This window comes from Dipodomys spectabilis, unplaced genomic scaffold (assembly GCF_019054845.1).
Source record: "Dipodomys spectabilis isolate Male_0828 unplaced genomic scaffold, ASM1905484v1 ptg000006l, whole genome shotgun sequence".
Taxonomy (NCBI): Eukaryota; Metazoa; Chordata; class Mammalia; order Rodentia; family Heteromyidae; genus Dipodomys; species Dipodomys spectabilis.
The window spans coordinates 15,752,847-15,776,892 of NW_024870683.1; the positions used below are offsets into that span (position 1 = coordinate 15,752,847).

At 35.4% G+C, this 24,046-nt stretch overlaps 1 protein-coding gene across 2 annotated transcripts in view; it reads left to right on the top strand.

Annotated features, from left to right (window-relative positions):
* Positions 1–24,046, top strand: part of Fsd1l (fibronectin type III and SPRY domain containing 1 like) — a 69,206-nt gene that overhangs the window by 42,006 nt on the left and 3,154 nt on the right. For both annotated transcript variants that reach the window (XM_042698387.1, XM_042698396.1), the window contains 6 exons: positions 5,376–5,585; positions 7,974–8,072; positions 10,259–10,388; positions 17,734–17,834; positions 18,458–18,709; positions 22,791–22,879. In XM_042698387.1, coding sequence (XP_042554321.1) covers positions 5,376–5,585; positions 7,974–8,072; positions 10,259–10,388; positions 17,734–17,834; positions 18,458–18,709; positions 22,791–22,879 — 881 coding nt within the window. The remainder of the gene's footprint in view (positions 1–5,375; positions 5,586–7,973; positions 8,073–10,258; positions 10,389–17,733; positions 17,835–18,457; positions 18,710–22,790; positions 22,880–24,046) is intronic.

Consider the following 24,046-nt stretch of genomic DNA (forward strand, 5'->3'; position numbering starts at 1 on the left):
CTTAAATTAATGATTTTATTTTATTTTTTGTTGGTTGTGGGGCCTGAACTCTGGACCTGGGCGTGGTCCCTCAGCTCTTCAGCTCACGGCTAGCACTCTACCACTTGAGCTACAACACCACTTCCAGTTTTTTCTGCTTTTGTGGTGCTGAGGTATCAAATCCAGGGCCTCATTCATGCAAGGCAAGCACTCTACCACTGAGCTACCTTCTCAGCCTCATTAAATTAATGATTTTAAACCTTTTTAAAATATGCATATTTCTATATGCATGCATGTCATGCTATAAATTTTTCTCTAGGCTCTGCTATGATTGTGTCTTACATAGTTTAGTAAGCTATATTCTCCTTTTGGTTGAGTTAAAAATATTTTTAAAATTCCTTTTGAGATTTTTGTCTTTAACCCATGTGTTACTTAGAAGTGTTTTGTTTAATCTTAAAATATATTAATATTCTCCAACTTTCAGTTTGTCATTTCTAGCTCAGTTCTCTTGTGGTCTAAGAACAATTGTTGCAACATTTCTGTGCTGAATTTGCTAAATTCTGTGTTTTATGTCCCACCACGTGGTTCAACTCTGTGAATGTTCCATAGGAACTTGAGGTTACTTATTTTTGTGATGTTAGTCTATAGATGCTGGTGATAGGCAGTTATAATTGACAGTGCTGTTACGTTCACTTACACCTCTCTGGTGTTCTGCCTTCTGGGTCTATTTCCACTAGCAGAGGACTGTTCTCTGACTAGACATCCCTCACTAATGCTAGATTCACCCATTTTTACTCAATGTATTTTGACACTTTATTGTTAGATTCATTCAAGGATTAAAGACTTTTTTGTCTTTCTTAAAGAGTTGACTCCTTTGTCAATATTATGACTCTCTTTACCCTTGATAAGTTTCCTTGCTCTAATCAGGCCTGTGGGCTACATAAGGTCTGTGAAGTCATTTGGTAGATGGGACAGACATTTAATGCCTATGGTCTGCCTGTTTTGATAATTTTATATGATGTTATAAGTATCTAAATGTCCCTTGGCAAAAAAAAGTATACCTTCCCTTCCCAAAATTAAGATAGCTCATTTCACTCTCTTCTGATTGCTGTTAGTGTTGTATCTTTTTCTATCTATTTAATCAATGTCTTCATAATTAAAGCAGGTTTCTTGTACACATTTGGTTGATTTTTCTTCTCAATTGTGTCCTTTAACCGGTATATGTAGATCTGTAAAAGTAAAAGCAACAGCCTGTTTTCCCTTACTTCAACACAGATAATGCCTGTGACTTTCTTAAGATGTGAAGATTTCATGTACCATATAAGCAAGCAGTCAATTCTGTGGTAGATACTAGTGGGATGTTCTCTAACTTATTTCCATTCTGACAAGTGGAGATAGCATCAGATATTACAGTTTTGGAAAGAATTTCCTAACTTAAGACCCAGTCATATCCTTGGGTCCCCAGAATTTCTAACTTTTAGGCTGAGATTTGAATTCCTGCAACTCCTCTTTAGGTTTTATTAATGCTATAAGAGCTCACAGAACTCAGTGAAATAAATACTCTACCGTTACAAAGGATATTTTATTTTCATTTTTAATACAATATTATTATTTTAATTAAGGTGTTATTCATGTACAAAGGATATTGTAGAAGATAAAAATAAGTAGCTACCATGAAGAAATACATAGGTGAGGTCTGGAAGTTTGACAAATAAGGGAGCTTCTGTCCTTGTGAAGTTGGGGTACAATACTCTCCGAGCATGGATGAGTCTTTGTTTGTGTTTCTGTCAGCATTAATGTGTCCAGTTATTCAGAAGCTCTTTAAATATAGTACTCTGGGATTTTTATAGAGACTTCATTGTATAAGATTGTCAATGGACTGGGTAGGGATATCTAGCAAAGCCTCTCTGGTTATTTTATTGAGTAATCTAATGTTAGTACTATGAATATAGTACTAATGTTAATCTCAGTGATCTCTTCAAAATAGGAGGGTCATATGGTCTACTATAAATAAAAACAAAGATCTACATATGTAACATAGTATCGTATCACAAGATAGTTTATCTTAGCTGCAGGTAAATATCTATAGCTAGTACATAGAACAAAAAAGGGAAACAAAGCCTATCAATAAAAACAAAGGGAGACAGTAAGAGAGAATAAGGAACAAAATAACTATAAAACAAACACAGAACAACAAAATGACAATAATAAATCATTTCCTGTAAATATTTAAATGTAAAAGAATCTTTGCTCCTCAATCAAAAATAGAGTGGTAAAATGTACTAAAAGGTCCAACTAGCTAGATGTTGTTGGTGCATGCCTGTAATCCTAGCTACTTAGGAATCTGAGATCTGAACATAATAGTTTAAAGACAGTCCAGGGAGAAAAGTCATGAGACTCTTATCTCAAATTAATCATCAAAAACTGGAAGTGGAAGTGTGGGCCAAGTGGTAGAATGCCAGCCTTGAGTCAAAAAATTAAGGGACAGCATCAAACCCTGAGTTTAAGCCCCAGAACCCCCCTCCCCCCACACACACACACAATATCCCACTATATTCTGTCTACCAGAAACTTATGATCGATGATGCACAAACTGTGAAAGTGGTAAAAATGAAGGAATGGAGTTTAATTTGATAAACACCCTTAAATTACCTAAATTTTCTCTTTCATACCAAATATTACTACTTTTTAATTTTTTTCATTTTTACTTGAGTTTCTACTTTACGGTTCAGTTTCTTTTTTTAAAATAAGTTTTTTTATTGTGAAAATACCATACGGAGGGGTTACAATTACATGAGCAAGGTAATGACTACATTTCTTATCAAGCATTGTTGCCTCCTCCTCTTGTTTTTCCCCTACCATCCCTGTACCATCTACACCCCCCACCCCGCCAAAGTTGTAAAGTTCATTTTCGACATAACGTCTTTTACATCTCATTGTTGCAAAGGGTCCACCTGTATCTCTATTTAAACAATTTGTTTTTTCCCTTCCCTCCCAAGTTATACCAACATCAAATACAGTGAAAATAAGGGTTATACGTGTGGGAGAGACATACAAAGCAAAAAAAAAAAAAAATCCCCTTGTAAATAGGTTAGAAACAATAGCAAGAAAGAAAAAAACACTTGTGTCCTTATCTGTTATATATTATGGGAACAAAAATACGGGAACAAAAATGAAAGAAATAGTAATGATAAATGATTAATGCTTCTTTGGTTGCCATTTGTTTTATTAGGAAGACAAATTCCAAATTCTTTTCATGCAGTAATATACACAGAATATTTGAACTTTGGTGGGCTCCATAGTTAATAGGTCTCAGTCATCCTCCCTCACTTTCTTACCATGAAGACTTGAAGATTCAAATTTGTTGTCTCTCAGTTGCTATACATTTTAACTTTTACATATAAGTCTTTTATTGTTACTACTCTAATTTTTAAAATTAGTATATTCTTTTTAGGTTTATAGAAAACTTTTAGGTTTATAGAAAATTAATTGAACAGTACAGTTACTGTCTAGAAACCTCCTCCACATACAATTTAACATATTATTAACTAATCTTACATGAGTGTAGTATATTTATTAAAATGGATAAGCCAATAGTATACTGTTATTAACTAATGTCCACAGTTTCTATTAGGGTTTACTCTGTGTTACACTATTTTCTGGCCTTTGAGAAATGTATAATTCCACATATTCACCTTTACCTTTCCCCTTTGAGATAGGATCTCATTATTCTCCTGCCTCACCTTTCCAGGTGCTGGGATTACTGGTATGCACTGCCATACTCAGCTCTGAAGAAACTCATTGTCAAGTGAAGTAAAAAAATTAATTTAAATGTCACTCATTCTAGATTATTGTAGTGAATCAGAACTCTTAGGAAAAACACTTAAAATCCCTACATACCAGGCTGGGAAGGTGGCTCAGTGGTAGAGTGCTTGCTTTGCATGCCTGAGGCCCTGGGTTCGATTCCTCAGCATCACATAAGCAAAAAGAAAAAAAAAGCCGGAAGTGGCGCTGTAGCTCAAGTGGTAGAGCGCTAGCCTTGAGCTGAAGAGCTGAGGGACAGTACCCAGGCCCAGAGTTCAGGCCCCACGACGGTATCTAAAAAAAAAAAAAAAAAAAAAAATACATACCTTAGGGAATGGGAAATTCTTGTTTTTGTTTTGTGTTGAGAAATTACAATTCTTTTTTTTTTTTTGGGGGGGGGGGGGGTCCGGTCTTGGGGCCTGAACTCTGGGCCTGCGCCCTGTTCCTCAGCTCAAGGCTCAAGGCTAGCGCTCTACCACTTGAGCTACAGCACCACTTCCGGCTTTTTTCTTTTTGCTTATGTGGTGCTGAGGAATCGAACCCAGGGCCTCACGCATGCAAGGCAAGCGCTCTACCACTGAGCCACCTTCCCAGCCCGAGAAATTACAATTCTCATATTAAAAGTTTTCATTAAAAAAATTAGTGGCCACAATAATTATATTTATGAGTTACAGTGATATTTTAATGTGTCATACAATGTATAATGACCAAATAAGGATAATCGGCAGTCACCTTAAATACTTACTGTCATTTATGTTGAGAACACTCAAAGTCTTCTATTTTGACATATGTCATGAGTTACTGTTAAATGTATCATTTTCTTGTGCTACAGAGAATACCAGTGAACACCACGATTCAGTGTTTCTTTCTAACTGCATTTTTGTATCTGATAACCAGCCTATTTCTCTTTATATGTATCTGATAATCAGCCTATATAAACAGGACTTTTTAAATACTCTGAAAATATAACCTTCAATTATTTTAATCATATATTAAAAACAACATATTCTGTTTGTCAATACTAATTCAATTTATATGCTATAACTTTGAAATAATAGACCAAAAATATGATGTAAGGGCTAGAGGCATGACTTAAGTGGTAAAGTGTCTGGCTAGTAAGTGTGAATTCCTGAGTTCAAACTCCAGTACTGCCAAAAAAACACATACATTCATACATATATATTCCATTCAGAAGTAACACATACATACACACACACACACACACACACACACACACACACACACACACACACACACACACACACACATATACATATATATATGTTCTGTTCAGAAGTAACAAATCATTCTTGATGTTTATATATTTAAAATGTATGTATTTGCTTTTTGTCATCTAAACATTTAATAAGCTTTGTTTATGAAAAACTTTGAAATACGAATTTTTAGTAGTTCAGCTATAAAAGCTGCCTTGAAAATATTTTGCATTTATAGGATATCCTTTCTTATAACTTGATTCACTTTGAGTACTTCAAAAGCAGTATGAAAAGTAAAAGTTGGATAACAATAATATGCTTGATTGCATGTGTTCTAATACATGAAGAGTGAGACTCTACTTTTTTCTTCTCTTTCAGTCCCCAAATCTCCAGAGATAGATCCAGTAGATTGTTTGGTGGCTGACAATGCTGTAACAGTTGTTTGGAGAATGCCAGAAGAAGATAATAAAATTGATCATTTCATACTAGAGTATCGGAAAACTAATTTTGATGGACTTCCACGTGTAAAGGATGAACAATGTTGGGAGTTAGTTGATCATATTAAAGGCACTGAATATACATTATCAGGTAAAATGGCAGCATTTCAGAAATCTTAATCTTAGAAATTCTAACTGGAATCATGAAAAGTATTTTTTCCTTTTTTTTCCTTTTTTGCTGGTCTTGAGGCTTGAACTAAGGTCCTAAGCCCTGTTTCTGAGCTTTTGTGCTCAGTGTTCTACCACTCGAGCCTCAGCTCCACTTCTGGCTTTTGTTTGTTTGTTTGTTTGTTTGTTTGTGGTTAAAGAGTCTTATAGACTTTCCTGCTCAGGCTTACTTTGAAGCACAGTCCTCAGAGCTCAGCCTCTGAGTAGCTAGTAATACAAGTATGAGCCACTGGTGATTGGCAATTTTTTACTTTAAAGGATAAAATTATTAATAAAATTAAGTTTTCAAAGCCACACTGGCTTTCCAGATATTTATTATGGAAATAAATTTCTCTTCAAATACAAAGAAAGCTTTTGCTTTAATTACTTGCAGACATGCAGCCTGTTAAAACAGAATGTGTGTGAAGCAAATGTGGAATGATGTTCTGGAAACAATATTTTAGAATACCAATTTTCACTTTGTTTTTCAGACTAAGAAAAAAAAGTTATTAAAGTTTTAAATATACTCAGTACTCCACATTTCACTGGCACTGTTTAACTCCCGTTGCTTTTATTGTTTAAAGAAATGTTAATACTAAAAATAGAGCTGTCACTTTTGTGTTGGTCTTTTTGAAGGCTTTAAAAAAGTATCTCATGGGCTGGGAAAGGTGGGTCAGTGGTAGAGTGCTTGCCTTACATGCATGAGGCCCTGGGTTCAATTCCTCAGCACCACATAAGCAAAAAGAAAAAAGCCAGAGGTGGTACTGTGGCTCAAGTGGTAGAGCGCTAGCCTTGAGCTGAAGAGCTGAGGGACAGCGCCCAGGCCCAGAGTTCAGGCCCCACAACTGGACCCAAAAAAAAGAAAAGAAAAAAGTATCTCAGAGAGGGGGAGGATCAGGTAAGGGGGGGTGGGGGGATAATGGAAAGGGATGGGAAGGGGAAACAAAGGAGGAGGCAACAATGCTTGATAAGAAATGTACTCGTTATCTTGCCCATGTAATTGAAACCCCTCTGTACGTTATTTTCACAATTTAAAAAAAAAGATACTTTCACACACACACAAAAAAAAGTATCTCAGAATATTTGAGGTGACCAGATATTTTCCAGACATCTAGTGACAGGTATGCATCATAGTAACACCAGGAGTTATCCTATGTGTAAACTGCTTATCAGGAGATGGCATTGCCTGTAGTGAACCTTACATAGAGTATACTTCTTTATCTAGTACATCTCATTTAATCTCTACCACAATTATTTATTTGTCTTTTTACTTCTTTTTTTTTTTTTTTTTGGCCAGTCCTGAGGACCTCAGGGCTATTTATTTGTCTTGTCATTTCTTTTTTTTTTGGCCAGTCCTGAGGCTTCAAATCAGGGCCTCAGGGCTATTTATTTGTCTTGTCATTTCTTTTTTTTTTTTTTTTTTGGCCAGTCCTGAGGCTTCAAATCAGGGCCTCAGGGCTATTTATTTGTCTTGTCATTTCTTTTTTTTTTTTGGTCATAGAGCTTGAACTCTGGGCTTGGGTGCTGTCCCTGCGCTCTTCAGCCCAAGGCCAGCACACTACTGCTTGAGCCACAGCACCACTTCTGGTTTTCGAGTGGTTTATTGGAGATGAGTCTCATGGACTTTTCCTGCCTGGGCTGGCTTTAAATCATGATCTTCAGATCTCAGCCTCCTGAGTAGCTAGGATTACAGGCGTGAGCCACCAGTGCCCGGCTCATTTCCATTTTATGTGTAGAAAACTGCGCAATCATCAGGTTGTTTAGAATCTAATATCTAGTAATTTTTGGGCTGAGATTTTAGTATAGGCAACGTTAGTTTTTATTAATTTCTGTATTTCACTTCCTGTTTATAATTCATTTTTCACTATAAAAATTTTAATATAAAAATTCCTTAGGGTTTCTGTTTTCCAGAGTTAATAATACATTATTATAAATTGTGACATCTCTCTTTGAATGATAAATTACTTTTGTTTGTTTTGGTCAGTTGTGGGGCTTGAACTCTGGGCTTGGGTGCTATCCCTCAGCTCTTCAGCTTAAGGCTAGTGCTCAACCACCTGAGCCACAGCACCACTTCTGATAAATTACTTTTGATGAGCACTGAAAGGTACCTTTTTAAAATCATTAGGCTGACAGGATTAATAAATTGTATAATTTATTTCTTAGAAAATTCTAGGTAAATCCTGAATCCTCTTTATTTCAAGCATTATCCATTTAACATAAATGTATATTCTTTCCCAAAAAAAGAGCTACTTTAACTGAGGAAAATCGTTTGAATAGTCACAGTCATAGATACTTTTACTTTTCATGTCTGAAAACAATTTCATTATTTTAGGCTTAAAATTTGATTCAAAGTACATGAATTTCAGAGTACGAGCTTGTAACAAGGCTGTAGCTGGAGACTATTCTGACCCAGTGACCCTAGAGACCAAAGGTAAGAGCAGTAGTTGTTTGCATATCATAAAAGGAAATCTGACATCTGAAATCATTCTAGGTTTTGTGACAAGAAGCATTTCATGTGTGGTTTAATTCCTTTCCTACTTTCCTCTACTACCCCAGCTCTGACTTTTCCCAACAGTAGAAATTTATAAGACTAGGAAAATAGGACTAAAGTAGTGGTTTTCATTAGATTTTCCTTTATGATTGCATTATATGGGTAAAATAGCTTGAGATAGTAGTGTTTTATTTTCTCCTGAATGCTTAGTTTACAAATTTTAAGCTTGTGTAAAATATATAAGCATTGCTGAGGTTTGCTCAGTTTATTCAGAGAATACCTTATGAATCAATAATAAGTACCTATTTAATATAGTCTAGTCCTCAGATTCCCTGAATCATCTTGTTATTACTTACCATTGATAGACTTTATTCTTTCATTTGTGTTTTGGAACTTAAACTCAGGGATCTTGTGCTTACTTGGCTAATTTTGCTCACTTGAGATATGCCTCCAGCCCAAGTTTTTTCTGGTTATTTTGGAGATGAAGTCTTACACACTTTTCTACCCAGGCTGGCTTCAGATCTTAGCCTTCTAAGCCACTAGCTCCTTACTTTATTTTATTACTGTTTATATGAAGTTCTTTACTTAATCACTAGAATCATTTTTAGTGATAAGTAGACTAGATATTCCTATCCATACTACAGATGAAGAAAGTAGTTAAGCATGTTACATTGACCAGTCTCTAGATTGTTTGGAAGTATGAAACTGTTTTTGTGTTCTTTGTCAGCTTTTATTATAGCCTTGAAATCTTAGTTCTAGACTCTGAGAACAATCTGCAGTTAGTGAAAACTCTAAAATAACTTAGTTGAACACAGAAGAAATTTTAGATATTACCATCATGAAAGGCCTTTATGCTAGAGAACATCACATGCATTAATCAATAATTGAAATATAGAGGTGTTCTATTTGCTTAAAGCAATTTATTTTGGAAATGCAAGATATCAGTGTTTATCCTAACTTTTTCGTAGCCTATTAAGGAATTTTATTTACATTTTTACTGAAAACCTTCATTATTTCTTCTTTCTCAAAGTTTAGTTCTGTTTAGAGGCAGATTTTAAAAGTTAACTTCTTTGTATGACATTTAGTAGAAACTGTGAAGTCAGTACATTTGAATCCAGAATGTTGTATTATAAATAAAGACAATGAACAATAGCTCCGATAGATTGGTGAAATTGAAGTGCTCTTTACAGAACTAGTAATAGATTAAAGGATTCTTGAGTCACCCAATGAACATTAGGTTCTCTGCATGTTTGTTTTGTGGTTTGATGATGCATACTTCACAGATGCACTACAGCCTTTGCTAATCCAGCTAATATCCTTACGTGAAGCAGGGTATTGTAAAGGAATATTCTTTTGATGTATAACTACTAAAGATGAACTTTTATAATTAACATGAGTAAATTAATTCGTAACTCATATATGATTAAAACTTTGTGTTTCAACCAACTCTGTGTGTGTGTGTCTGTGTGTGTGTGAGCACACGTGCGCACCTGTGCGCGTGCACTGCTGTCCATGCACATGACAATTCTGGGGTAAATCCAGGGTCTGGGATAAATTCTAGTCCTGAAAAGCCAAGTAAGAGCTTGAACCACACCTCCATTTACATTTTTTCTTTTCTTTTTCGTGGTTAATTGGAGATAAGAGGCTCATGAATGTTCCTTCCTAGGCTGGTTTCAAAATCCTCAGGTCTCAGACTCCTCCTGAGTAGCTAGGATTAAAGTTGTTAGCTAGCAGCTCCCAGCCATGGAAACCTTATAATAGATGATATATTTAAAATATTCTTGGAATTACATTTCAAAATAGGAAAAAAGCTGTGAATTTTAATAATTTGCTTTTAGTTTCCCTAAAGGGAAGCTAATGAATACTTTGTTATATTGATTTCATAAATTAGTTGGTCTAAGAAATGGTGAGTATTGCAGATATTTTCTCCAAATTCCAAATAATCTGAAAAGTTTTGTTTCTTTTCTTTACATTGTAAACCACCTGTAACCTGCATCAGACCTTTAGATGTCATGATTAAGAATTTAAACTTTATTCTCTGTATATAGTTTTGAGTCAGCTAAGTAGGAGAATAATATGATAGATGTGCACCAGAAAGTGGATATTAAAAATATTGTTTTGGACAGCACTTAACTTCAGTTTGGATAACTCATCATCCCATTTGAACCTGAAAGTTGAAGATACATGTGTAGAGTGGGATCCTACAGGAGGCAAAGGTCAAGAAAGTAAAATTAAAGGAAAGGAAAACAAGGGCAGGTAAGCTAGTTCATTAAATTTATTATATGAACAGTTCTTTTACAGTAGTTTTTCTGTAACAATAGCACTGCAACTCTTAATTTACATATGGATAAATGTGTGTACATTCTTTTTCATTTGACATTAACATATTTAAATTTATATTCTTCATACCAATATGATTTGTGATATTTTAGTAGATTTCAAAGTGAAGGGTATAATAATTGATTTGACACTTGACTTATCATTAACATTTTCATTGCTTTTTTCTTAGTTTCTTTTCTAATCTTACAAACTTTCATTTCACCATTTCATGTCTGTAAAGGTATGTACACAGAAACTAAAACTGCTGGACACAATCTTACACTTAGAGATCACTTCTCATACCTGAAGAGGTCTGCACTAAATGACAACTTTCAGCATTTTACCCAGAGTTTTGCCGCAGTTAGCAACTTAATAAATTCAAGAGATGGGCTGAAGGGCCTTTTTTGATTTGTAACAAAACTCAGAATTGTCAAGTTTTGGAGTCTTTTTGCACAGAGTAAATTTTTGTTCAAACTGACATTAATTACAACAATGAATTTTAAAAACCCTCAGCAGGTTTTTTATCTCATTTTATTATAACGTTAAGTTGTTAAGCAGCCTCTTAACAGTTGCCTATTTTTATCTAACAGTGTCCATGTCACTTCACTGAAGAAACATACAAGGTGATGATCTATGTCTGTCTGGTTCTAGGACTTAGTATAGCTAGCTTGGCTGAATAATGTTCAATTTTTCTTTTTAACCAACAAACAGAAGCCATTGCAGCAGCCTTTATAAGCTAAATATTGCTTTGTGTAGACTGTCTGTTTTAGTAGTTCATGTTATGAATTTACAGCATCGTAGTGTGCTACCTATTATTTGTATTGTGTATGATAACAAAACTAGCTCTGCTTTTTTTTTTTTTTTTTTTAATTTAATTTTATTTTATTTGTGAACATACTGTACAGAGGAGTTACAGTTACATGGGCAGGATAATGTGTACATTTCTTACCAAGCATTGCAGCCTCCTCCTTTGTTTATCCTTCACATCCCTTCCCAGCCTCCCCCCTCCCCCCCTAATCCCAATCCTTCTCCTTCCTCCCTCCCCCCAGCCCCCCCCCCCCCCCACCAACATTGTAAAGTTCGTTTTGGACATGACAACTTGTACTTCTCATTGTTGCAACAGGTCCACCTGTATCCTTAAACAACTGGTTTTTCCCCATCTCCTCCACAAGTTATACTGACATCAAATATAGTGAAAGCAAGGGTTATACTATGGGGGAGGGACATACAAAGCAACAAAGAGATAATCTTATAAATGTGTTAGAAACACATGCATGAAAGAAAAAAACATTAAAATACACATCTAAGGGTTCATTTTCCTGACATCACATTATCTGACCTTTTCCGCTTGACTCATACATATACTAGATATTACAAATAAGGGAAACCATGGGACCTACGTTTCTTTGGGCCTGGCTTACTTCACTTAATATAATTTTTTCCAAGTTTTTCCATTTCCTAACAAATGGGGCAATGTCATTCTTTCTGATGGAGGCATAGAATTCCATTGTGTATATATACCACATTTTCTTGATCCATTCATCTACTGAGGGGCATCTGGGTTGGTTCCATATCTTAGGTAAATAATGCTGCAATAAACATAGTTGTGCTGGTACTAGCTCTGCTTTTAAAGTCTTTTTTGAATTATTTTCCCTCATCTGATTTTTTTTCTTGCTTTTACTTATACCTGGCATTTTTCTTGTGGTAATATATTCAGTATATATCTAACATTATGGTTTTTATATATATCATAGCTTTTGTATGTATTTTGACATGAGGCGGGTTTAGTGTTCTATATAATAATTATGCAACTTCAGAAACATCAAATTAAAAAATTAAGGCCATTGCTGGAATTATTAGGAGAGTGCCAGAAAGATGAATCATTTCAGATTGCACAAGCACCAGTGCACATATTGAAATACTACATCTTTTCCAGAAACTAGAATGTGTTGCCTCTTCAGTTTATTTACTATAGATAAAAGTGATTTCATAGTGTGTTATAGATTATAATAGATTTAATAGTCTATTAAGTTTTTAATCTGGGAAAATTTAGACTGATTTATTTAGCATTTCAGGCTGTATTCTTGCTTTCTCTTTTTCTTCTTGTTAAAGGTGTTTTAAAAGTAGACCACTTCTAGATGTTGTACAGGTTAAATATCACTTATCTGAAATGTGTGGGACCTGAAGTGCCTTGGTTATTTCTTCAGGTTTTAGAATACTTGCAAATATATAATGAAATATCCTGAGATTTGGGACCCAAATCTAAACACAAAATCCTTTTTTTTTTTTCATAAGCAATTTGCGTATATCCTGAAGACAATTTTATATAGTGTTTTTGGTTATTGTGTGTTTTGAGTATGACTCATCACATGAAATCCAGTGTGGAATTTTGTACCTGAAGCATTGTGTCAGTTGTCAGAGTTACTCAGATTTCTGGATTAGAGGTGCTCAACCTGTATGCTTAGTCTTAAATTCATCCTTTGCATAAATATTTATTCACTGTAGAGGATATAGATGTTATGGAATTTGTAGGGATAAATACTGTCTTTGCCTTCAAGAAATTTGCTGTGATTCGTGTAGATGAGATATACACAATTAACAATAATGCTTGATGGACATTATCTATAGTTATGTCAGTGAGCTCAAAGGAAGAGAGATATTCAGAGCTGTTAGGTGTTGGGGTGGTTAGAACAGTGCTTCAAATTGATATTAACAGCTAAGCCTTTACTAATTTACTGTGATTAGATAGCCACAAAGGAAAGAGTTTACTCACTCCCACCAGTGTTCTTTATTTCTCAGCCAAATAGCATACAACACAGATCACAGAGGATTTTTCTCATTGCCAAAAGCTCCAAGGACTAGGAAGTGGAAAAGTACTAAGAAAAATTGGAGAAAAGTATTTCTAATATCCCCTGCTGCATAAGGAGGTCTCCATGAAGACAACTGAAAAGCATTTCAGCTTAGGGCATCCCTCCCAAAAGGGACCTCTGATTTAAGATGATTAGGACAGGAATGAAGATATGCCTGAGTTGGTGAGAGGGATAGAACTGCAGCTCTCTTTAAAACTCTAGGATACTAGGGGTGTTGCAAGTCTGTTATAAGCAAGGCAGTTCTCACCCAACTGAAAACCATTAAGGAAAACTTCCCTAACCTCTCTCAAGGCCTGTTAGGTAAAGCCTTTTTAATTGTCTCTGATGGTTTGTAAAAGATCACACAAAAGATTTTGGCCTGAAAGGAGACCCTTCAGATGAGTTATGTAGTGTGTGGCAAGATGTGGAAGGCTTTTTTTGTGTGTATTGGTCCTGGTATTTGAACTCAGGACCTTTTTTGGTAGTTAAGTGGAGATAAGAGTCTCACTGACTTTCCAGGCTGGCTTTGAACCACATTCCTCAAATCTCAGCCTCTTTAGTAGCTAGGATTATAGGCATTAGCTACCAGCACCCAGCTGGAAGGCAAATTTGTTACTGGGGTTTGAACTTAGGCCTAGCACTAACTAGGCAGGCTCACTCCTGTTCAGTCATGCTTTCAGACCTGTTTTTCAGTCATTATTTTTAGGATAGAGCTCACTTCCTACACACCTGAGCCATGCCTACTTTAGGTATGTGGACATTTCTGGGATCACTGCATATACCACTAGGTCCAGCATTCCTTCATGGATACAGAGTCCTTTTCCTCCCACCACTGGCCTTGCTCCATCATCCTCCCAATCATTTTTGGATAAAAGCTTTCAGATGACAAGCCTGTTAGACTTGGCAAAAGGGGGGTTTTAGGAACTTTGTGGTGCAAGGAACTGTGGTTCTTCAGTTCTCAGCCCTCCAAGTAGGTAAGATTATAGACATGAGCCAGCAGCACCCAGCAGGCCTTCATTCTTGGGAGGATGTGTTGTATTTGGACTTACATTAATGGGTGCAAGAAGAAAGATACTGAAGCAGATTCTGTAAGTATGAAGAACACTGGTACATTTAATTGTACAGTGCTTGCTAGGGCTTGGAAGTCCGATTAGGACTCAAATCAATAACCTCAGATGCCCAGCCAAGTGGATTGTGACAGTATTGAAGACATGATTTTAAAATACAGGAATCAGTCTTAGGTTTACTCTGTACTAGTGAACAAGGTGAGAAGTGGATATTAAAGAAATTAAGCTAGGTGCTGGTGACTCACCGCTGTAATCCTAGCTACTTAGGAGGCTGAGATCTGAGAATAGCTTTTGAAGCCAGACTAGGGAAGAAAGTCTGTTATTTCCAATTAACCACAGACAGACTGATGGGGAGAAGGAGAGAGAGAGAAAGAGCAAGAGGAGAGAGAATTTGAGGTAGCAAAGCCTGAATTAAGACAGTTAAATGGATAAAGTATCTTTTAAGAGAAACAAGTGGAAGGTGATCATGTTTTACATATGATAATAGTTGTTCTTGCAAAATGTACTTAAAGTTGGAAGTATGGAAGCTACAATGGAAGTGCTCCTTTTCTCTGAAACTAAATTGCCATTCTCAATAGATATTTCTGTTTTTCTTTTCTTCATGCTTCCCCTTATTTCTTTACTACTGGTAAGTTACACTCTTTTTTCTTTAAAAATTGATTTTGTGACTATCAGATGAGCTCTTAGCATATTTTGAAAAGATGCCAATGAAACGTCTTTATTTATATTGTATGACTTTCTTTTGCTTTTTATTCTAAATTACCTAGGATATATTTTTCAAACTGTATGTTTCTTCCTAACTCACAAATGTGCCTGCCAACAGAGGAAAAGAACAGTGTATTTATATTTATTATAAAATCCTAAAGCATTGTGTTTCTCCAATTTAGGAAGAATATGATTCAGCATTCCTTTTCATATCTTTCCAAAATTGCATCAAATATACTCTTCACACTTCTTTTGGTGCCAGTCCTGGGACTTGAACTCAGGGCCTAGGTGCTATTCCTGAGCTTTTGTGCTTAAGGCTAATGCTCTTCCACTTGAGCCACAGCTCTACTTGTGGTGGTTAATTGCAGATAAGAATCTCATGGAGTTTTCTGCTTGGACTGGTTTCTAACCACAATCCTCAGATCTTAGCTTCTTGAGTAGCTAAGATTACAGGTGTGAGCCACCAGCATCTGATTCACACTTAAGAAATAGAATGATTACTTCAAATGAAATATTTTCAGAAGTCTGATGTAAAAAGTGAAAGAAAGGACTCAGAGCTGGCCTCTTTCTACAGTCCCACAGAAGCCTCTGTGACCTCTGTAGATTTCTCTTGAGTTTAGGACATGATTTGAAAACACCAGTTTCAAATGCCTATCTGTCCTCAAACCACCAGGACAGTGAAAACAGAACTACAGTTCTTTTTGGGTGGGAAAATGCTTGAACTTAGGGCCTGAGTGTTGTCTCTTAGCTTTATTTGCTAAGGCTGGTGCTCTTCCACTTGAGCCCCACACTGCCACTTCCAGCTTTTTGGTGGTTAAGTGGAAATAAGACTTTCATTGATTTTCCTGCCAGGACTAGCTTTGAACCATGATCCTTAGATCTTAGCCTCCTGAGTAGCTAGGATTATAGATATGAGCCCCTGAGACCTAGTTTATTTTTTGTTCTTAGTTTGAGACCACTTTTGATCAGGTTATTAATATTCTTCATCAGCTTTTATAAAAAGAGTTTAAGCTGTGCACTGGTGGCCTGTAATCCTAGCTACTCAGGAGGCTTAAATATGAGGATTGCAATTCAAAGCCAGCCCATGCAGAAAAGTCTGTGAAACTCTTATCTTCAATAAACCACCAGAAAATCAGAAGTGGCACTGTGGCTCAAGTGGTAGAGCACTAGCCTTGAGCTGAAGAGCTGAGGGACAGCACCCAGGCCCAGAGTTCAAGCCCCATGATAGACAAAAAAAAAAAGGGAAAGAGTTTAAAATTGTAATGTAATGTAGAATTTTGTTTTGCTTTTTCTTCTTTTATACTTGTCATTAAGTTGGCTGTAGAATTTTATTTTCTTACTACTTGATGACCCATAAAATGTTGTATATTGTATTGCTTAGAAAACCTTTTAAACCAAATCTTAAAATAACTTTTAAAAAGATTCAAAATCATGAACATACATTTTTCTTCATTTTTACTTATTTTTATCCCCTATTTTGGAGAACGTCTCATAAAACACTTCTAGGTTTTTCCGTTATCACATTTTGTTCTGCTCTTTCCTGTCTGAACATAAATTTCACAGAAATTTTGATCTTCCTATCCTTATTTACCTTTGCTTATACTATCTGTTTAAGGGGAATCCTTAGCTACCTAAGTGTCATTTTAAAGCATTTTTTTCAAAAAGGACCTTTGGCATCCTTTGGAAAAAGATAAACTACATCATGTAAATACTGTAGCTGTGGAATTATATAGAATGGCTTGATATCACACTAGAAAGTGGAGCCTAAACAGTCCTTGAGTTTGTATTTTGAAACTGTCTAATAAATCTGCATGACAGTCTTTATCAGGAATTTTTCTAATATTAGTTGGTAGCTTATTACTAGCTATTAAATTGACCTTTTCTTAGGAAGAACAAGTTTAGTGCAACTATATTTGAGAAGTATTTTATTTCTAATTAGTGATGAGAATATACATAAGCATTATCATTTCTCTTAAGGATAATCTTAACTATAGGATAATCTTAACAAATATTCTTAATTTTTAATGCTCTAATTCAGTATAATTTGTTATTTTTTAAATATCTTCAATTTTCTTGTATTGAAAAGCTTAATATTATCCCCTTTACCATTTTTTTAAATTTTTTATTGTTGAAGTGATGTATAAAGGGGTTACAGTTACCCTTTACCATTTAAATAGTGCAAGTGCTTTATAATACTTCATAGAATCCTGTGTTTGGATATGAATAATTGCTGTTTCTCTTTTCAAGAGGAATGGTACAGGGCAAGAATAAAGTTGCTTAGTTTTGATTATGAGAAATCTAGTTTGCCTTGGCTTTGATGTAAATTTAATTCTAAAATGTAACCCCAAGTCTTCCTTGATTTTTTTTTCTCCTTCAGCAAGTCTGCCTCATTTTTCTATTGCTCCTTATTTTAACTCTGTGTTCTTTGTATAAACTTGCTTGATCTGCATGACATGTTTTCAGCCTGCTTTGCAATGGTAGCCTTCTACATTTGAGTGTTTACAATTGACACCTCTCTAATAATAGCTAAGATCAAGTGATGCTGTTTTTGCAACATAATTAGAAATCTTTCCATGGATTTGTTCTCTATTTGTAATTTTGTTTTATGAACATTCCCAACAAAGAAATAATTTGTTTTTCTTTTTCATTTTGTTTATATAGAAGTGGTACACCATCTCCCAAACGAGCATCCATAGGCTCCAGGCCACCATCAGTAAGAGGCAGCAGAGATCGTTTTACTGGGGAATCATACACAGTTTTAGGTAGGATAAAACACAATATTGTTCATGGCCTCAGATTAAAAGCATCACAGTTACACTGGTGGGGTTTTTAGTAATTCGGAACTAGAGTGGCTGCCTATCTTGAACGAATCTTTGCAGAACTTTCTCCAGATTGAAACCTAATAATTATGAAGTTTTTGTGATTGATTTATTCATACTTTTTAAAACTATTTTACTGATGCCTTACATATATATATATATAACTCTTGATGGAATAGTAGAAAAATAAGTTCTTAAGCATTTTCTATTCAGAAAAAATAAATACAAAAGTAAGATTACAGTAAATTCTTTGTGTTTAGTGTCTATGTTTTAACATAATGATTTTCATAGAAGGAGTAGTTGAATTAGCCAAACATGATGGCACAGACCTGCAATCTAAGCACTTAAGAAGCTAAAAAAGGAAGCTCAGCTTTGAAGTCAGCTTGGGTTATATACAGAGAGAGAAATTAGTCTTTTGTCTAAATAAGTAAATTAAAATGAAATAAATAATTAACTTGTAAAATATAGGTGAATTAAAGTTTGTGTGCTATTTGTAGAATAAATGATAAGTAAAAATTTGTATGATTCATAGGACAAAGTAAGTCTTTTTTTCTAATCTTCTATAGGGGACACTGCTATTGAAAGTGGACAGCATTATTGGGAAGTCAAGGCGCAGAAAGATTGCAAATCCTACAGTGTGGGAGTAGCATACAAAACTTTGGGAAAATTTGATCAGCTGGGAAAGACAAACACTAGTTGGTGTATTCATGTCAACAACTGGCTACAAAACACATTTGCAGCAAAACATAATAATAAAGTCAAAGCTTTGGATGTTTCTGTTCCTGAGAAAATAGGTGTGTTTTGTGATTTTGATGGGGGTAAGTTTACTTATTTTCTCACTAATCATTTCATCACAGTTGCTTATATTTCAGTACTTTTCATAGTTAATTTATATAAAATTTCCTTTAGTCTTGTATAAGAACACCTAGTCTAACTAGGTTTTGATCACAGGTGTAAGTTCAATTATATAATTGAATGGAAGAAAATAGGATATTTGCTTGAAGCTATGGAAAAGGAATCAATTATTATACAGCAAGTCTGGAAGATTTTGCTAATTTTAGATGTGGGCACTAAAATTTCTTCTGTTTTAATGCCTTTCTTATTATATTGTATTACCTACTTGTAAAGAATGGTAAAATCATATTTTTAAAGTGGAAATAGACCTCAGAAATTACCCAGTCTATTTGTTAAATTTAAAATTCTTTTTTGTGGGAGGGGAAAGTGGGTTTGATATCATGAGCCTGGATAGTGTCCCTGAGTTTTTTTGCTCAAGGCTAGCACTCTACCACTTGAGTCAGAGTTCTACATCTGGAGGTTAGAGTCTCCAGACTTTCCTGTCTGGGCTAGCTCCAAAATGCAATCCTCAGATCTCAGCCTCTTGAGTGGCTGGGATTACAGCTGGATTACTGGCACCTGGCTAAAACTGTTAAAGTGCTATCTTTGCAGATAATTTCCATTCATATATTGGAAGAACTTATATGAGGAGTGGGGTGGAGGTGGTACTAGGTACTAGAATTTGAATTCACTGCCTTGGTTGTCACATTCAGCAGGCACATGCTATGACACTCTACTACTAGAACCATATCTCTAGCCCTGCTTTTTGCTGTTTTGGGGCGATGGAGGGGGCAGTGATGAAGTCTTGCAGACATGCTACTCACACTGGCTTCAAAGTGCATTTCTCCAAATCTCATTATCATGAGTAGCCAGGATTACAAGCATGAGGTACTGGGGGCAGCATGGAAAGGCTTTTTAATATGAAATTTACTGTCTTAAAAGGCGTCCTACTTATTAGGCAGCTCTTGGTGAAGCTTTTCTAAAATGGACTCATTTATGTCCCTATAACTTAACAATGTTGCTCTTAAATTTTTCCATTTGAATAAACACAAATTATGGTCTCTAATCTACATTCACAGGATAAACTTCCTGTTAAAAACTACTTACGTTGCCTATCTTGATCTGTTGTTATGGACTATACATATTTTGTTACTAGTTGTTTCTTTTATAATTGAATTATTCTAAACACTTAAAATCATCTATGGTCATTTACTAGGCTAACATATTTCATAAAGATTGGTTCTTAGAGTAGAACACACAACTTTCCTGACTGGCATAAGAACAGTGACGTGGCAGCACTGTTTGTAGTAGTTTTTACTACACTGTTAAATAAATACCTTCTACCTATATTGCTCTTGTAGCCACCTAATCTATTAGATCTCTTCTTGCAGAGTTCCATCAGATTGTCTTTTCTTTCAACAGGAAGCTTAAGAGTTTCCTGAGTTACTATTTATGATTCAAGAAAAGAATTTGTTACTTTTTTAATAGATTTGACTAAACTTGTCCTGTTCAAATCATCTAAAAATTAACTTGATAATTTATCTTTTGAAAAAAGATCTTTAAGGTTTTAGAATTATTTAATAAATATTGTCTCTGAAATGAGAGCTAATCAACAATTATGAAGATCATATAATAATGAACTAAGGAACAAAAATATTTCCATACATGTTTCTAAGTTGACCCTTTAAGTAAATAATCCAAAAATTTATCATTTTAAGTAGCAAATTCTAGGAAGTATCAACTTAATATCAACTTAGTCACTGAAACAAAAAATAAGAAAAGAGTTGATTTATTTCTAGTGTGACACATTAGTTTTGGTGCATTTTTTATTTACCCACTTGGACCTAGATAAACTATTTTCCTTGAAATAAATGACCAATTTATATTCTTTTTTTTTTAACTACCAAGAGAGCAGTTGCTAATTTTCTTCTTTCTTCTCCCATACTCTGATTCCACAAAGAGAATAGGGAGAAGTGATTGGTAGCCTAAAGCAAAAAGAAAATAGTAGGAGAAGCTAATCTGTAGGAGATGAGAGTACACTTATCTTCAGTGGTAGAAAGTAGCTCTGTACATTTTAGAAAACCATAGCCATATTATGAGAATCCAGCATTAGAAATACTGGAGAGTAGCTAGGCACTAATAGCTTGCACCTACATTCCTAGCCACTTAGGAGACTTTGATCTGAGAATTGAGGTTTGAAGTCAGCATAGGCAAACGAAACCAAGAAATCCTCATCTCCAGTTAAACAGCAAAAAGCTGGAACTGGAGGCATGGCTTAAGTTGGAATTCCAGCCTTTAGCAAGAAAGCTGAGCAAAAGTATGAAGCCCAGAGTTCAAGCTTGAGTTCTGGAAAATAAGTATTAGAGTACATGCTTAAAGAGAAGTGACTTGGGTTGGGGAGATAGCGTAGCCTTTTTTGGAGGCAGTCTTTAAATAGCAGGACCATTTCTATTGTAACTACTGAAACTATATTACCTGATAAGTGTTTTTTACATAGGAATGCCTAGTGCTTTTGGGGTGATTGGTAGCAAGGACCTGAGCAGTGGAGAGTCAAGAGGAATGGATCTGTTCTTGTGAAAGTAGAACTTACAGTACTTAGTGACTAAAGATGGATTGTGGATAATAAACAAGAGTTGGAGATGATCCTATCCGTGTCAGAGGATGAAAGGGAGGATAGAGTCTAGGTGGATAGCAGCATAACCAACCATTGACATGCTTAGCAAGCCCTTTGGAGGGGAGCCGAGAGGGAAGGAGGGAGAGTGGGAGAAAAATGAGAGAGGGGTAACAGTGTTCTATAAGAAATGTACTCATTACCTTACTTATGTAACTAGACCTCACAATAAATAAAATAAAACAGTGTTTGACAAGAAATGTACTTACTACCTTACGTATGTAACTGTAACCCCTCTGGACATCACCTTTACAATAAAATTAGATTAAAAAATAAAAAATATAAAGAAAAGAAATTCAATGTTTGACCTCAGAAGTAGAACTGAAGCTATTTGTGATAGCATCATGAAGTGATATTTAAACATTACCGCTCTACAATTTACTTTGTAATCACACATAGGTTACTTAATATTTTAAAGTAATATATTCAAAGTCCTCAGCACTTTAATAGTATGCATAAATGCTAGGTTCTTTATGCTTGTTGTTGCTTTAATAAGTGCAGTGTGGAGAGAAAAAAAGAATTCTGGACAAAGAGGTAAGAACAGGTTTCTGCGGGGATAGGATTCAAATCAGAACAGTCAAGAAGAAACAGCAATTGCAAGGAATGCCATTGGTTGGACATTTACAAGGTCAGACAATTGTTTTAGGAAATGATATTGTTAAAATACAGACCAGAGTAGATTTTGGAAATTAAAAAGCTGGCAGTGATGACTGTACTGTGTGAGTGTGGTTTTAAGTAGTTAGAACACGAGTTAATGGAAGTAAATAAACCTTAGAAGGTGAAAGCATTTGGATAGAGCAGAAATGAGGAGGATGAGAAAACTTTGACTTTTACTAGGCTGATTAAACCTTTAGTTAAATGACGGTTAAACAGTTCAGGCCAGGCTCTGGTGGCTCACACCTGTAATTCTAGCTATTCAGGAGGCTGAGATCTGAGATCTTGGTTCAAAGCCAACCTGGGCAGGAAAGTCCGTGAGACTCTTATTTTCAATTGACCATCAGAAAACCGGAAGTGGCACTCTGGCTCAAGTGGTAGAGAGTTCACCTTGAGCTAAAGGGCTCAGTGACAGCCCCCAAGCCCAGAGTTCAAGCCCCACAACCGCTCCCAAAAAACCTCCACAAAACAACAACAAAAAACAGTTCATACGTGAATAGGTAAAATAGACAGATTATGGAATTCTTCCGGAAATCTTGAAAAAATAGGGAAGAAAATTGGACTTTGGCTTTTCTTTAAGCATGTTTATTGATTTTCAAGTACCAATTATTAAGTCCTTTTGTTTATAGGTTACAGCAAAAAGTAAATGTCAAAATATAATTTATTCTTAGTGGGGTTATATGTTGGGCTTAATTAGATGTTATAAATTTTGTATAATAAATTAGCTACTTTTCTTTCAGGTCAGCTTTCTTTTTATGATGCAAACTCAAAACAGTTGCTGTATTCCTTTAAGACAAAATTTACTCAGCCAGTACTACCTGGTTTCATGGTTAGTACCTAATTTATATTTTATTTGGTTTCATAACTAAGGAGAATAAATGATGCTATATTATTTGGAAAGGCAGAGCGTATTACTTTTTTGTTGTATTCATCTTCCTGTCCCCAAACCACCATCTCCAAAGTCTGTGCTTTCTATGTATTTTTAATATGTTTTATTGAAGCAGGTATTAATACATAAAAGTACGTAAGTCATAAAAGCATGAATTTTCGTAGATTGTACTTTCTTTTCTAATACCTAGAACAAGAAATGGAACCTTAATAGAACCTTAATTGTCTCTGTGCCTACTTCTTTTCTCCTGGCTACTTTCTTTAAGAGTAACTACTATTACAAATTGTAATTCACAAAATTCCTCATCTTCAACTTTATGTAAACAGAATCAGACAATGTTTTTAGCTCCGAATATTTTTGGGGGGAGGGTGGAGTGAAGGTGGAGAACATTACTGGGGCTTGAACTCTGGGCCTTATGTTTGTTAGATGCTCTGCTTGAGTCATGCCCCCAAATCTTTTTACGTTAGTTATAGGGTCTCATGTTTATGTCCAAGCCACATTGGACCATAATTCGCCTATTATACTTCCTGTGTTTCTGGGATTTCAGGCACATACCTCCAGGCCCAGCTGTTACTGGTTGAGGTGAGGTCTTAGGAGCTTTTTGTTTGGACTGACCTTAAACCACTGTCCTACTGAGCACCTAGGATTGTAGATGTAAACTATCCTCTTGAGCTTGGATCAACATTTTGTGAAATTTGTCTGCATTTTAAGTGGTTTTAGTTCATTCAGTTTCATAGGTGAATAGTTTCCCTTTACATGACTATATTGTAATTTGTCCATTCTATAGTTGGGCTTGTGGGTGATACCCATTTGGAGGTTGTATTTACACATGTATCATTCCAGACTCAAAGATTGATTTATATTAAAAAATTAGTTTCTTCACACAAAATGAGACATTTTTATGTAATTCATTTGAACAAAAGTTATTCTTAGCTGGCACTAGTGGTTCTCACCTGTAATACTAGCTTCTCAGGAGACTTATATCTGAGGATCATGTGTGAAGCCAGCCAAGGTAGGAAGTTCATGAGACTCTTGCCTCCAATTAGGCACCAGAAAAGCCAGAAGTGGGGCTCAAGTGGTAGAGCACTTAGCCTCGAGCACAAAAGC